The sequence below is a fragment of the Aquila chrysaetos genome, chromosome 22 (genome assembly GCF_900496995.4).
Source record: "Aquila chrysaetos chrysaetos chromosome 22, bAquChr1.4, whole genome shotgun sequence".
Classification (NCBI taxonomy): Eukaryota; Metazoa; Chordata; class Aves; order Accipitriformes; family Accipitridae; genus Aquila; species Aquila chrysaetos.
In genome coordinates, this window is record NC_044025.1 from 11,821,958 (window position 1) to 11,835,713 (window position 13,756).

The following is a 13,756-nucleotide window of genomic DNA, read 5'->3' on the forward strand; positions in this document are numbered from 1 at the left end:
CTGGTGGCAAAGCAGGGCCAGGGCAGCTAGAGCAAGTGGGTGAGCAGCCTGGCCCCCCCACAGCCTTGCCTCTCCCTCATCAACCCAAACTCTCCTGTTCCCACCTCCAAGGAAAGCATCCCAGCCCCTGCCTCGCCCAGGCAAGCTCTTGCTCCCCTCGACTCCAGGTGGGTTAGAGGCAACCATCCTAATTCCTGCACTTCACCTCACCAGCATTGCGGTTCTTCCCAGGACACCTCATACAGGGCCAGAGCAGATCCCAGTTGCCCTCAGGGCTGCTGGGGGGAAAGCAGGCTCTCCAACCCCCCTGAAAAGTCTGAGGCACCACATGCCACAGAAGGCAGGCAAGGAAAGGAGCAGCTCAGCCAGAACTCTCCTCCGTACTCCACAGCGAGAAGTCCTGGGCTACCTCAACTGCTGACATCCTGCAAAGCTGCAGATGCTGGAGCTCAGGGCACGGCTCAACCACAACCACTTCCTGCAATGAGGTGACCACAGCACAGCCCTGGGGGTACCTGGCAGCTGAAACACAGGCACCATCTCACTCGGTGCCCGTTTCAGACTGGCTTGGCCTCCGAACCAGAGCAGATCGCCTGTCCAGACAGAGCGTAGCCAGGGCCAAGCCAGAAACAGGTGCGCTGAAGCCAGTAAGGTGAAAGGAGCAGGAAAAAGGAGCTGCACGGCACAGCCCAGGGCATTCACAGCTCACAGGTGCCCTGATAGTTCTTTATTGTCCTCTGAGCTGGGTGGCAGGTCAGCCATGTCCAGCGCAGGAAAATTGCCTCCTGCACCTGCCCTGGGACGCAGCACCAGCGTCTGCAGCGACGCCACTGAGTCCCACTCTTGGCCTCTTCTGTTGGTCCCAGCAAAGCCTGGTTCCTGGTTCTCGGCCTTTTCTGTTTCTCTGTGTCTCGCCAGCACCACCATGCTCGTCTGCTGCAAAAATCCTGCCCGCTCCCAGCAGCTCGGCGGCAGCCCCGTCGTCTTGGCACAAGCACAGCGCACATGACTGGCACACGGGAGACGGGCTCAGCCAAACGTGCACCAAGGGGTCTCGTTTGTGTCACAGTCCAGCAAGATATTAAGGACAGTACAAGGGGCTCCTGCCACACTCAGAGCTGTCCGTGACTCAATTCGGTACCTCACGTTGTTCAGACCTCCCTCCCGATCCACCTTAAACTGTTCCTGAAGAAGAGAAAGACCATTCAGCCCACGCTGGCTTCCAGCAGAGAAGGAAGCACCCAGTGCCCAGGGAGGGAGCGCAGAGCTGGCAGGGCAGGACATGAGCAAGGTGGGCTCAGAGCACGTGGTGATCACAACCCAAATCTCCTGTGGTTCCCCTTGACCACACTGAGGTCTCACCTGCTTCTGTGCAGCAATGCGCTTCTGGTCTCTCTTCCTCCAAGCTGGGTCATGCAGGTGCTGGAAAGTCTCGTATCCAGTTGTGATTCCAGAGGGACGGCGAACCTGGAAGGAGAGCAAAGCTTCTGTAAAGCTACCGGAAAACTTGCTGCGCCTACTATTGGAGCGGGGAGCGCAGAAGGTCTGCCTTCCCCAGCTCCTGACCTGGGCAGCTACAGCCGGGGGCCGGGTGGGGAGATACTAAGGGCAATTTCAACCTAGGAGGCCATGGAGCACCCCTTACCTGGAGACCGGCTCCTTTGATACGTCGATAAAACTCATCATCCTCCCGTCCCCAGCCCCAGAAACGGTTGGACATGCCGTTGCACTGGAACGAGAGGGGCACTGTACCAGCCAAGGTCCAGTCCAGCACAACTCCACGCGCCACAGAGGAACAGACACCAGCATCGCAAGCCCTGAGCACCAGCAGAGCCTCCCCTCTCCTGTCCCCCACCAGCTCACACCGCAGGCTGTCCCCAAACCATTTTGACTCCCCTCCCCCCTTCCCAAGTGTGGAGCACAAAACGTACAACTGTCCACCAAGACAATATCATAGCCCTGGCCCCAAACTGGCTGGGACATCCTACACACACACTTACCATCTCATAGTGCTGCTTGGTGAGCAGCAGGATGCCACCCACATAGGTCTTATAGTGGTAGAGCGGGTGCAGCTCTGGGGATGCAACGTGGAAGGGCCCTGCCTCCGGGAAGCTGTAGTCCAGCTGCTCGTTGAGGGGCAGGAGATCGACGTCATGCATCGCAATGTAGTCAGTGTCGTTGCCGCTCTCCAGGAAGCCCACGTTGATCAGGGATGCCCTGTTAAACCTGCCGTGGGACCGGGGAGTCTCAGAGCCACGCACAGCAGCCACCGTCCCTTCGCGTCCCTCTCCCATGCTCCTCAATGCTAGGTGTTCAACTGGTCCCCAAATGGGGACACACACAAAGACGGTGTTCCCTGCCTCCACAGTGCCGGGTGCCACGGCTGCCCATCCTGAAGCTGCACCCCTGCTTCTCCCTGCGCAGGCAGCACACGCTGACCCTGATGGCGATGGGCAGGGGTTTGGCCACTGCAGACCCCAAGGGGCTACAGCAAGCACCGTCCTGCCCGAGGCCGGCTGGGGAGCTCCACAGCACCCACTGGGGCTGCAGGCAGGTACTGGACAGTGAGCAGGGGCTGAGCGACAACACTTCCAAACCGCCCACAGTATTTCTTTGAATTTCACCATCTCCAGATGTTTGCTGCTATAGACCTGCGACACTGAGGAGAAAGCTGAAGTATCTGCAGGTAGATAATTCTCCTCTTGCTTAGGAAGAGAGAAGCAAAGTATCGTTTTGTCCTTCTATAAGCGCTAGAGCGAGTAAATTTGGGCAGAGCATCACGGCCCAGCCCTGACTGCCCCTTGCCCAGGCCCTACACTTCTCCACACCGCCAGAGGCAAGCGGGAGACCCTCTCAGCAGGGACAAAGTTTTGGAGAAGGGCCCCCTCGCTCCCTTTTTCTGCCGGGCTTCGCGGCGGCGAGGGGAAACGCTACCTGAAATGATCCACCTGGTTGAGGACAAAGATGTGATGGCGGATCCTCTTCTTGCTCAGGAAGCGGTGCATGTAGGGCACGAAGGCCAGCAGCTCCTCGAAGCGCTCTCGGAAGGGGACGAGCAGCGCCAGGCGGTGGGGACCCCACGACGGCTCGTCCTCCGCCGGCAGGAGGGGGGCCTGGGGCGGGCAGGGCTGGCGGGGAGCCCCCCGGCTCTGCCCGCCGCCGGGAACCGGCCCCTCACCCGAGCAGCTGAGCTGGAGCCAGAGCAGCGAGGCGAAGCCCAGGAGAAGCGCCAGGAAGAAGAGCGGGAAGACGGACAACCTGCCGGGCAGCAGGCCCAGGAGCGGCGGGGACCTGGGGCACGGCGGGCGGGGGTCAGCGGCCGGCGGGGACACACTCCCCCCCCCTCAACCCGAGGGGACCCCCGAGCCCCACCACACCCACCCCCCCCGCCCCCGCCCGCCGTCGCCCCGCTCACCCGCCGCCGCGCAGGCGGAGCGCGGCCCTGCGGCGGGCCGGGCCCATGGCGCTCGGCCGGCCCCGCCACCCGGCCCCGCCGCGGGACACGCTGGCTGCGCCCCGCCGGAAACACGGCCCGGCCCCGCCGTTCCGCTCCGCTCCCTTCCGCCCGGCGGGGCGGGCCGGGGGCGGGCCCGGGCCTGCGGGGACACACACGCCCCCACACACGCCCCGCCGGCCGGGGCCTCCCCTCCTCCGGGCACCCCCCCCCCCCCCCCCGAAACCGCCGGGACAGCCCCTGTTCCTCTGGGACCCTCCGGGGATTCCCCCCCCCCCCCCGACCCTCCAAGGACAACCCACCACCAAGCTCGGACCCCCCCCCCGGGGGCAACAACACCCCCCCCAGCCCAGCCCCAACACCCAAAGACACACCCACCCCCCAGCTCTCTCCTATCCCCCAGCCCACCCCCAAGCAGAGCCCCCCTTTTCCCACCCCAGACAGAGCCAGAGCCGCAGGTGGTGTCAGTCCTTTAATGCCCCACTCAGCCCCCTCCCCACAGCCCCCTTACATTCACACCCGCCGCTACTCACCCCCCCCCCCCCCCCCAGGCAGCACGGCAGGTCTCGTCTGGCGGTGGGGAGCGCTGGAAAAACAGGGGAAAGACCTCCAGGCTCCCGCACCGCAGCCCTGGGGGCCCCAGCAGGCATCGCCCCCCTCGGTCCAAGCCACCGGACGCCAAGGGCCAGGCAGGGGTCACAGCCAAACAGACAGATAAGAAAATACTTCTGATATTTCTCAGAAACAGCTTTTAGAAACCACAGTTTTTACAGCTCCCCATAGAAAAGATGGGTTTGGGCACAGGCCGCGGCCCAGGGCTTCTGCTAGTAGAAACGCTTGTTTCGCTCCTGGCGTTTCTGGAAGACCACAGCTCCCACCACAGCGCAGACGATGATGCCCAGCAGCGCACAGAGCAGGAGCAAGAATACCTTCCAGCCTGTCAGAGGCCCGCTTCGGAAATTCCCCGTCGGGTCATCCACATTGTCTGCAAGGATAAGAACAGCTACAGAGACCGACCCAACCTCGGCTCCTGCGGGGTCTCGCAGGGTGTCACAGCTCTGACGTCTTTCAACAGGCCTTTAAGAGTCCCAGTCCTCCACTGAAGGTTTCCAAAGCCCAGAGACTCACCTTTGGGTGATTTAAGGAGGCTGACACTGGGCTCAATCTTGGTCCAGTCAACGGTCTCATCTTCTAGAGGGTGCTCCACCATAAGCTGGAATAGCTTCATCGAGATAATGTCGTGATTGTCTGGGAAACAACCATCAGCACCAAACACTGTCAGAAGCTCCGAGAGATGTCCACGCACTCAGAGCTCCCCTAGGACCGTGCTCTGCCAGGTCCAGGTCTCCTTCCCTCTCAAGCCACCCTCACACCCCAGGTATCAAACTGCAATTTGAGATGTTCCTTAGCTCTCAGATGCCTCCTTTCCCAGGCCACGTGTCCCTACCCAAGAGGTTTTCAAGAGACCGGTGAACAATTCAGGGAAAGGAAGCCATTGAAGCCATCCAATGCATCCACAGTGTTATAGTCCAAGCTCCAAATAGCATGTGTTCCTGTGAGCAAAGCCCCCTCTCACCAGACAAGTCTCCAGTGCCAGCAGAAGCACCAAAGAAGTAGCCGGTTGGCAGCTGCACCCCTGCAATGTCAATGCAGTTCTTCCATTCATTCTTGTCTTCCACATCGGTCATCACCTGTAAAGACCAAGGGAGCATCACACCAGGAACACGTGCTGCCGTCCTGCCCACCTGCAACTCTTTTGGAGCTGGAGGTGCAGGAGAAGCAGGAAAACCATCTCCACGTCACCTACTGACACAGCAACACCCGCCCCTCAGCACTGCCCCGTCTAACACGCGAGAGACACCCTGCAGAAGGTGTCTGCCACATCTCACCGTGAGACGACCTCGGGAGTACCGAATTGCTAGGAAAGTGTCGTGATTCTGGTTCCGAAGGTCGGCAGTGCACCCTGCCAGCTCTGTCCAGCGCCCGTCCTTACTGTGGTCGTACGTCAGGGAGCCGTTGTTCACCATCGCAGAGATATAGGGGAATACGCGCTGCAGGGAGGAGAGCACTGCTGCTTTCAGTCTGCAGGACCCTTCGAGCTGCAGACCAAGAGCCACCTTCCCCTGCCTGGTCAGAAGCCTCAGCAAGAGGAGGATCTCAGCCAGGCATGGCAACAGAGCCACGGCTTTGCTGCACAGTCAGGCACAGAGGGCAGAACAATGAAATCAAGGCTTATTTTCTGCAGAAAGCTGCTTCTAAACTGAGTGAGAGCTTGTTCTAGCTAAAGCAGAGTAGCCATTGCTGACTTGTATCAAGACTCGCCCTGAGCCCACACCATATGGCACAGCCAGGGCAACGAGACCGCCCCAAACTTACAGAGTAAGCACCAGACCGGGTAAGAAGTGTAAGAACAGAGCACAGGACCCAGAACAGGCAGAAGTCTCACATAAGCAGCATAACCACACTCAGGGCTTTGCAGTCAGTAGATTACATACACCAGGAGAGGACAACTGGAGGCAAGAATTCATCTCCCAGCGAGCATCAAGACAACAGGGAGATGGGTCATTTCCAGGTGCTTTATGACTTAGAGCATCGCGTTTTTGGTGCAATAGATCTCACTAGCACAGTTACATATCTCACTGTGCTGCAACAAGATCCACAAACACAGAGCAGGACAGAAGAAAAGGACCACCAGTCCCCACTGGACTGACCTGTATTTCAGCCACGGGGAATTCTGGAGCAAAAACCCAGCCCAGGAGTTTCTCTTTTAGAGACACCCAGGTTACAAACAGAGAATAAGGCCAGAAACAACATGGAATGAGCAACCAAAGCACAGAGAAGTTCAGGAAAACACACTCAAAATGAATTTACTCTTAGGCTGGTTCCCCTAACTTTACTTAATAGGTGGTGCATAGTTTACACCAGCCCCGTGCCACACTCTCACGCAGAGGGGGAAAGGCCTTAGAAACATTTGTGTAGTCAACAATAGCAGAAGATGGAGCAAGGACCTTCTTGTCTCCGTTAATGCATGTACAAACTCTTGCCTTTACCAGCTCCCATGACAGGAAGAGCAGCCCACTCTCATGTAGGGAGAGACTTTTCCTCGGTCTGGGTGTGAAGCACTCGGAGCACGAAGCCATGAGGAAACAACCTCCTCGGCACTGAACAAGCTTCCCAAACTACTCACCTCTGTTGCTTCATCGTTGGGATACGTATCAAGGAAAATAGCCAGTCCGTGGAAGTTGTCCTTGCTGCCAAAGACAGGACCTGGAGCAGGGCAGAACATTGGAAACAGAAGGCTCTCAGACAGAATTTCTGCTCAGACTTCTATCAAAAAGAGCTGTAAGAGCTGCTTATTGCCAGGCAGATGACTGAGGGCGCCTGCTCCCAGGGCAGAAGGCGCCATCCCGATCTAGTGAAACCAGACAGAGGGGAGCTCAAACACCCTCCCTGGCAAGAAACCTTCCAGGGCAGGGGCAGCAACCTGGGCTGCCCCGGGGCACGCATGAGTGCCGACAGGGCCTCAGCCCAGCCAGTCAGCCCCCCGGCTGCGCAGCGTACCTGGCACCAGCCGCTCCTGCGTGTACCACAGCGCAAGGCCGTCCCCGTGCAGGTTCTTCTTGCCGGCTCCGTGGATCTTGAAGTGGACGTGGAGCTCCCAGTCCTTGAGGAAGCAGGGCTGCGCGGAGAGACCGCCCAGCGGTGTCAGGCCAAGAGCCGGGAGTGGCGATGGGGCCGCTCCGGGCACCCGCCAGTCACCCCCCGGGCCCCCGCCCCCCCGCCGGTCTCCACCCGGGCTCTCACCACGCGGTTCCAGATGGAGCCCTCCCGGCTGCGCTCGTCGGGCGTCAGGCGGACGTACTGGCTGGTGACCATGGTGCTGCCCTGGAAGTCCCACAGCGGCATCGCGGCGGAGCCCGCGCCTGCAAAGCGGCAGAGAGAGAGCGCGGCTCAGCCCGGGCCGCCGCGGGGCGTCCGCCCGTCCCGCCCGCCCGGCCCCGCGCTCACCCTGATACGGCTTCATCAGCGAGTGCTCTCGCTTCAGGTGCTCGCTGTTGCCATCCGTAAGCTCGGCGGGCGCCGGGCGCGGCCCGGCCACCGCCAACAGCAGCGCCGCCGCCGCCAGCAGCCCGCCCGCACCCGCCGCCATCCTCCGCTTCCGCCTTCCGGCGCGCCGCTCCCACCCTCAGCCCCGCCCGGGAACGGCAGCCCGCGCCACCAATCAGAAGCCCCCAGACCACCGCGTACACGCCTCCGCGGGTAAACGTCACTCCTACCCGCCTATGGCAGAGAAGGGGGCGGAGCCAGAGAGGCACGCAGCTCCCGCCGTGCTTTGGGCGGGGCTGTTGGGGGGGGAGGAGCGGCAGAGCGCCTCCCGGCGTGCACTGCGCGGCGGCGGCGGCGCGCCGCGTGCCGGGAGCTGTAGTCCGCGCTCCCTCCTCGTGCCAGTCACGTGCGCGCGGGAACGTGCGCGGCTCGTGCCGCCCGCGGGGCACGTGACCCGCTCCGGCGGCGCTGACTGACGGGGCGGTCCCCGGCAGCCTGTCGCCATGGCAACGCTACACAAGATGGCGCCAGGCGTTAGGGACGGGGCCCGCCCGGGGGTCCCGGCCCGCCCGGGGGTCCCGGCCCCGGGAACGGCCCCGGCCCGGGGCCACGCAGAGCCTCGCCGGGCCGCAGAGCGGCGGGGCGGGGGGCAGCGCTGTCCCAGCACCGCGGGAAGGACCGGCCGAGGCAGCGCGGAGGTCACAGGCAGCTTTATTGAGGGCCACCTGCGGGCAGGCAGGGCTGCAGCCCAGGGCCTGGCACAGTGCAAGGCTCCCAGCCCCGCTGCGGCTTGTCTCCCACCCGTCCCCAGAGGCGCGGGCGCTCAGCCACGGAGCTGCATCTTCCAGTCCTCGGGATGGGCATCTTCGGCGGGGCGACAGAAGCCCCAGCTCGGGTGCGTTTAGGACGATGCGCTTCCCAGGGGCTCTTGCAGAGCAGCCCCTCCTGGTGGCACACGCAGCGTGGCTGCAACCAAGGCTGTCAGCAGGCAATGAAACACCTCCATTGGTGACTGCCCAGCCAGGTCCTCTCTGTGTCTTTGTGCTTGTCCCAGGTCCCGTGCACACGTGGGAGCTCCTCTGGCCAGCGAAAGATACTGAACTGAGGCTTTCCGAAGCCAGCTGCTGTGGCTGGGGCAGCACCAGTCACATCCTACGGGAGCGGAGAGGAATACACACCATTTGGTTGGTGCCATGTCTGAGGGTGTAGCCAGTGGCACCGTGGGGTGCCCAGTGTGCCCTGGGCAGTGTGTGTGCGTTGCAGCAGCCTCTGCGGGGTGTGCCAGCAGTGCGGATGGACAAGTCCTGAGCAGGTTCTCGTTCTGGAGGCGTGCAAGCCCTTGACACAGTGGGACATGTGCTTCCCTCCAACAGCGCGGGGGCTGCAGGAGGGTTGGACGGTATGAGTAGCCCGTGGAAGCCCAGGAGGCAGGGAGAAGGGAAGCCAACTGATAGTGAAAGACTGGGTGGGAAGCCCATCTGAGCATGGCAGTCTGAGGCTCAGGGCTCAGCCGAGCCTTTGGGGGCAGTCTAGGGACCAGGGGGGTTGGCCATGGCTTAGGGACCTGCAGCTCAGTCTTGTCTGGTACTTTGCAACTCTCACTTCTTCCTGTTCATGATCTGGCTGGAAATCCAGTTCATCCCATCCTGGAGGGAAGAGAGAGATGTGAGCACAGCCCCAAGAGCATGGCAGGTTCTTGGGTCCTCTTCCCACCTCTGCAGAGCCTGCAGGCCCTCATCTCTACCTGCACTCCTTCCCCAGACAAGGCTGAGCAGGCCTGGATCTGCCATTCCCGGTCCCGGTAGGTGTGGAGGCTCAGCCCTTCTGCAATTTCAGCTGCAGGTGCTGCAGTCACTAGGTCCTGCTTGTTGGCAAACACCAGCAGTGGGACCCCCGTGAGGGACTCATCCTCGGTGAGCTCTGCCAGCTCCTGCCAAGAGAGAATCGTGTCCCAGGGCTGCTGCCTGCTGCTGCCCTCCTCCACGGAGCTGCCGGACTGTTTGCCTGAGCTGCCCAGGGCGGGCTGGGGCACCTCGGTCCCCCAAAGTGCCTCACTCCCCTCTCTCTGGTGCTCTTATTGCAACCAAAGAAGCTGTGAGGTGTCGACACCCAAAGGAGAAACATGCACCCCTGAAGCTCCATCTGCCCTGAAGAGAACATGGGACTCACACAGTACTACCTGAGGGCTGAAGCACTCCAAGCACCCAGAGCCTGGGGCACAGGGCAGCTACAGGAGGCTGCTGTCAGCCCTGTGCTGTCTGGCACACCCACGCCGCCGTCTGGTGCCAGTACAGCCGAGACTGGCACTCCGAGTCTCACCTTCCCGTCTCCAGCTTCATTCTCAGGGTTTGTAACTCTGAATTCGCTACTCATAAACCTTTGCTTGGTCATATCGCTAACCTGGCGCTGGGGAGGTGGCAGGAGTGCTGGTGACCAAGGGGTCTCTTTCACCAGGGGCAGAGTTACCCCTGTGCCAGGTACCCCTGGGGCATCGCACCTGGCTTGGCGGGAGCTGCTGAGCACAGACTGCCATAGAGTGGGGTGGCTCTGCGTGCTGAGACTCTGATCACGAGCCCTTCCCACATAGCTCTGGGGACAGCTTGGCCCCCACAGCAGCACTGCCCCACGATAAAGAGCAGCCTCGCTCCCTGCTCCAGTCTTCAAAGAGCTGGTGCCAGATGGATCTGAGCCCCAGGACCCCACCCCCCCCCCCCACTGGACCCCTCATACCTGCCCTGTCTCCTCGAAACGCTTCTGGTCTGCGCTGTCAATAACATAAATCTGCCATGGGGACAAAACAGACAGTCAGCAGCTCCTCCTTGCCCGGCTGCACGGCCCACTGCCTTTTGCAGGGGCCACATGCCTCTGCTGGGGTACGAGGTACAGAGCCCCACGCAGAGGGCACGGGTCTCCGCGCACGGGGCTGTGGGGGGCTGCAGGTGGCCGCCCCACTCACCAGCAGGTCTGTGCTGCCCAGATACTTCTTCCAGTACGGGCGGATGGAGCGCTGCCCCCCGATATCCCAGACGTTTAGCTTGAAGCCATGTGAGTGGACGCTCTTTATGTTGAAGCCCTGCGTGGGGACACAAACCCCGGCATCACCCAAGGGAAGGGTAGGAGCTGCCGCCCTCCCGCTGCCCTGGCCCCCAGCAGCACCTACCTGGGTGGGGGTGATGGTGCTGACCTCCTCGGATGCCAGGCGTTTCAGCAGCGTGGTCTTCCCTGCATTGTCCAGCCCCAGCAGGACAATGCGGAGCTCCTGCTCCGGGGAACCCTTCAGCCTCTGGATGACGGAGAGCAGCCCCTGGGGGTACAGGGTGCTGGGGGAGCCCTGCAGGGTGCCGGGTCGCTGCAGAGCACCGTCATTTCGGAGAGGGGAGCTAGGCGCACTGTTGGCCATGGGTACCCTGTGTCTATGGGCTGAGCTAGCGCCAGGGCTTGGCTCCCAAGGTGTCCAGGCTCAGCGTGGTCCCATGGCAGAACTGCCCAGCCCCAATCCCCCCCCAAGGTGTGCTGTCCCTGCCCTGGGAGCCCTGCCAGCTCCTGGGTGTGCAGGGGGGACAAGCCCAGGGTATAGCCCTGGTCCTGCTCTGCCAGGCTGCTTGACACCGCAGCCGGGAACTGGTGCCGGCACACCCACCCTGGTGCAGGCAGGATGTCACTGGATCCCACTTACCTTCTGCACATCACCCATGGTCTGGGAGTCGCTCTGGCCTGCAGCACACCTGGGGAGCTGCCCGGGGCTTGTCCCGGGGTCCCGCCAGCAGCTGCGTGTCTGGCAGGCACCCCATCCCTGGGAGAGGAAGAGGATTACGGGCTCCAGAATTAGCTCTTGTTTCTCCATTTACCCACAGCATTAAATAATGCCCTCGGCAAATCCCCCAGCCAGCTGTCACCCCGCCGTCACCCACCCCCAGGGATAAGCCAGGTCCCGCCGGGCTGGGGCTCTGAGGCACAGGGTGTCCCCTCTCCCCACAGGGCCAGGCTCCGGCTCAGGGACGGCAGCACAGAGGAGGATGCGGAACCCAGGCACCACGGCATCACAGCAGGCAGAGCATGGTGGTGGGATGGAACCGTGCAGCCGGTGTCTGATGCCGGGAGAGGCACTGCAGCCCCAGCCTCTGAAGGGGGATGCTGCCTGCTGCCCAGGCAGTGGAGGCAGGCCACAGGCACGGTTGTATCCTGGTGTGCAAGGCTGGCACGGCTTCCCGTGCGAGGGGTGATGCCTCAGCGCATCCCCGGTCCCCACATCCCAAGCAGGGTGAGGTGACACCAGCACCCACCAGCTGCCCCCTTGGGGCATGGCAAGAGCTAATGCTGAGGCACACCCTGCTGCAGCTGGTCAAGGCCACGTCAGCTCCCCGCTGCCATCGAGGGAAACCACTGGGCCCCTGGAGCAGGTTGAGGGCTGGGCTGTCAGCAGCCAGAGGTCGGGGATGGCACAGGACAGGGGTCTGGAGGGGCACAGGCACCTTCCCCAGCAGCCCATCCCAGCCCAGGTGGGGTGAGGGGCTTGTCCATTCGCCATTTGGATTAAATATATTAATTAAGCGATGTCTTTGATTCTTGCATGCTGCAGTTTGGTCCTCGGATCAGGTTTCCTAGCAGAGAGGTTATCCTTGTGGTGAGGACCGTGAGTCACGCACTCTTGGTGAGACATTTTTATTTATAACTCCTGTTGCAAAGCCAAGCCAAACAATACAGCTATGCTCTGACAAAGGGAAGGGGAGAAGCACAATCACCCACCACCCCACTGCTGCTCCGTGCTGCAGCGGGGGGCAGAGGGGCAGCAGCAGGGGCCACCCTCCGCTCCCCTCTGCCCGGAGACCCTGCCAGGGCTGCAGCTGTTAATGCCGCACTGCTTTTGTGCATGTTCACGGTGGGAACGCTTCATTTTTCTCTGCATAGATCTGCACCCAACTTAATGTTAGGGTTCTGCTTTTGATAGGTTAATCACCCACCTTATGTCCCAGTTATTAGCATTTCCATGAGTGGGTTGCCATGGTGCTCTGCGGTTTATCCTGTAACTGTTAGTTACTTATATTTCCTAACAAATACCCTAAAATATCCTCGACTGGTTTGTGGTTGCTGATCAACATGGAACCCCGACCTTAGGAGATGGGCAAAAGTGCTTAGGCATCAGTTTGGTAACTTCAAGCTGCACGTCCACCACTCCTCTCTGCCAGGCTCTGCCGGCATCTGCAGCGCAGGCAGCTCTCCCCAAATGTCGGCCGCCAACAGCAGCAGCACCAGCACGGCCCTGGGGACCACCCCAGACCCACTGCTTGGCATGGGGCTGGGAGGCAGCTGCGTGCCTGCCCGGGTGCGACCGGGCCAAGTGGCACCAGGCTGGTGGCAGGGTGCGTTGGGCATGCTGATGCCCCCCTGCCCCTGCACCCCCCTTCCCTGGGGTGATGTGATGCCCAGGAAGAGCCCCCTCAGGCTGCCCAGGCTGCTGGGAGTGGTGGCGATGGTGTGGTGACCCTGAGGCAGCACAGTCCGTGCTGGTGACAGGGACTGAGTGGGACAGGGACGGGGATGGGGATGGGGATGAGGATTGGGATGGGGATTGGGATGGGGATGGGGATTGGGATGGGGAGGTGGATGCGGATGGGAACAGGGGTGCAGATGGGGATGGGGTGACGGATGGGGGTGCAGATGGAGATGGACGGGGACAGGGCTGGGGATTGGGATGGGGAGGTGGATGCGGGTGGGAACAGGGGTGCAGATGGGGATGGGGTGACGGATGGGGGTGCAGATGGAGATGGACGGAGATGGGGATGGGGATGGGGATGGGGATTGGGATGGGGATGGGGAGGTGGATGCAGATGGGAACAGGGGTGCAGATGGGCATGGGGTGATGGATGGGGGTGCAGATGGAGATGGACGGAGATGGGGATGGGATTGGGATGGGGATTGGGATGGGGATGGGGAGGTGGATGCGGATGGGAACAGGGGTGCAGATGGGGATGGGGTGACGGACGGGCGTGCAGATGGAGACGGATGGGGACGGGGCTGGGGATTGGGATGGGGAGGTGGATGCGGGTGGGAACAGGGGTGCAGATGGGGATGGGGTGACGGATGGGGGTGCAGATGGAGATGGATGGAGATGGGGATGGGGATGGGGGTGGGGAGGTGGATGCAGATGGGAACAGGGGTGCAGATGGGGATGGGGTGACGGATGGGGGTGCAGATGGAGATGGACGGAGATGGGGATGGGGATTGGGATGGGGATTGGGATGGGGATGGGGATGG

General features: G+C 61.8%; 3 protein-coding genes across 6 annotated transcripts; all 3 read right to left on the reverse strand.

The window, feature by feature from the left end:
• Nucleotides 1–676: 676 nt before the first annotated feature.
• B4GALT7 (beta-1,4-galactosyltransferase 7) lies at nucleotides 677–3,534 on the reverse strand. The gene is made up of 6 exons (XM_029998474.1): nucleotides 3,416–3,534; nucleotides 2,935–3,291; nucleotides 2,001–2,226; nucleotides 1,646–1,729; nucleotides 1,363–1,467; nucleotides 677–1,185 (listed from the first exon to the last, which is right to left on the reverse strand). The coding sequence occupies exons 1-6, from the start codon at nucleotides 3,460–3,462 to the stop codon at nucleotides 1,030–1,032; spliced, it is 975 nt and encodes a 324-aa protein (XP_029854334.1). The 5' UTR covers nucleotides 3,463–3,534; the 3' UTR covers nucleotides 677–1,029.
• Nucleotides 3,535–3,913: 379 nt separating this feature from the next.
• Nucleotides 3,914–7,626, reverse strand: LMAN2 (lectin, mannose binding 2). The gene is made up of 8 exons (XM_029998408.2): nucleotides 7,463–7,626; nucleotides 7,259–7,377; nucleotides 7,016–7,133; nucleotides 6,642–6,721; nucleotides 5,344–5,505; nucleotides 5,031–5,145; nucleotides 4,583–4,702; nucleotides 3,914–4,439 (listed from the first exon to the last, which is right to left on the reverse strand). Exons 1-8 carry the CDS (start codon nucleotides 7,602–7,604, stop codon nucleotides 4,279–4,281), a joined length of 1,017 nt encoding a protein of 338 aa, XP_029854268.1. The 5' UTR covers nucleotides 7,605–7,626; the 3' UTR covers nucleotides 3,914–4,278.
• Nucleotides 7,627–8,195: 569 nt separating this feature from the next.
• On the reverse strand, nucleotides 8,196–11,360 carry LOC115334391 (ADP-ribosylation factor-like protein 3). Of its 4 annotated transcripts, none has more exons than XM_029998512.2 (6): nucleotides 11,178–11,360; nucleotides 10,662–10,850; nucleotides 10,458–10,574; nucleotides 10,232–10,282; nucleotides 9,246–9,431; nucleotides 8,196–9,147 (listed from the first exon to the last, which is right to left on the reverse strand). In XM_029998512.2, the coding sequence occupies exons 1-6, from the start codon at nucleotides 11,343–11,345 to the stop codon at nucleotides 9,100–9,102; spliced, it is 759 nt and encodes a 252-aa protein (XP_029854372.2). In that variant the 5' UTR covers nucleotides 11,346–11,360; the 3' UTR covers nucleotides 8,196–9,099. The 4 variants fall into 4 exon arrangements, with proteins under 4 accessions (XP_029854372.2, XP_029854374.1, XP_029854373.1 ...); XM_029998514.2 differs by having other exon boundaries at nucleotides 10,662–10,805; nucleotides 11,178–11,314; XM_029998513.2 differs by having other exon boundaries at nucleotides 10,662–10,832; nucleotides 11,178–11,314.
• Nucleotides 11,361–13,756: the final 2,396 nt, after the last annotated feature.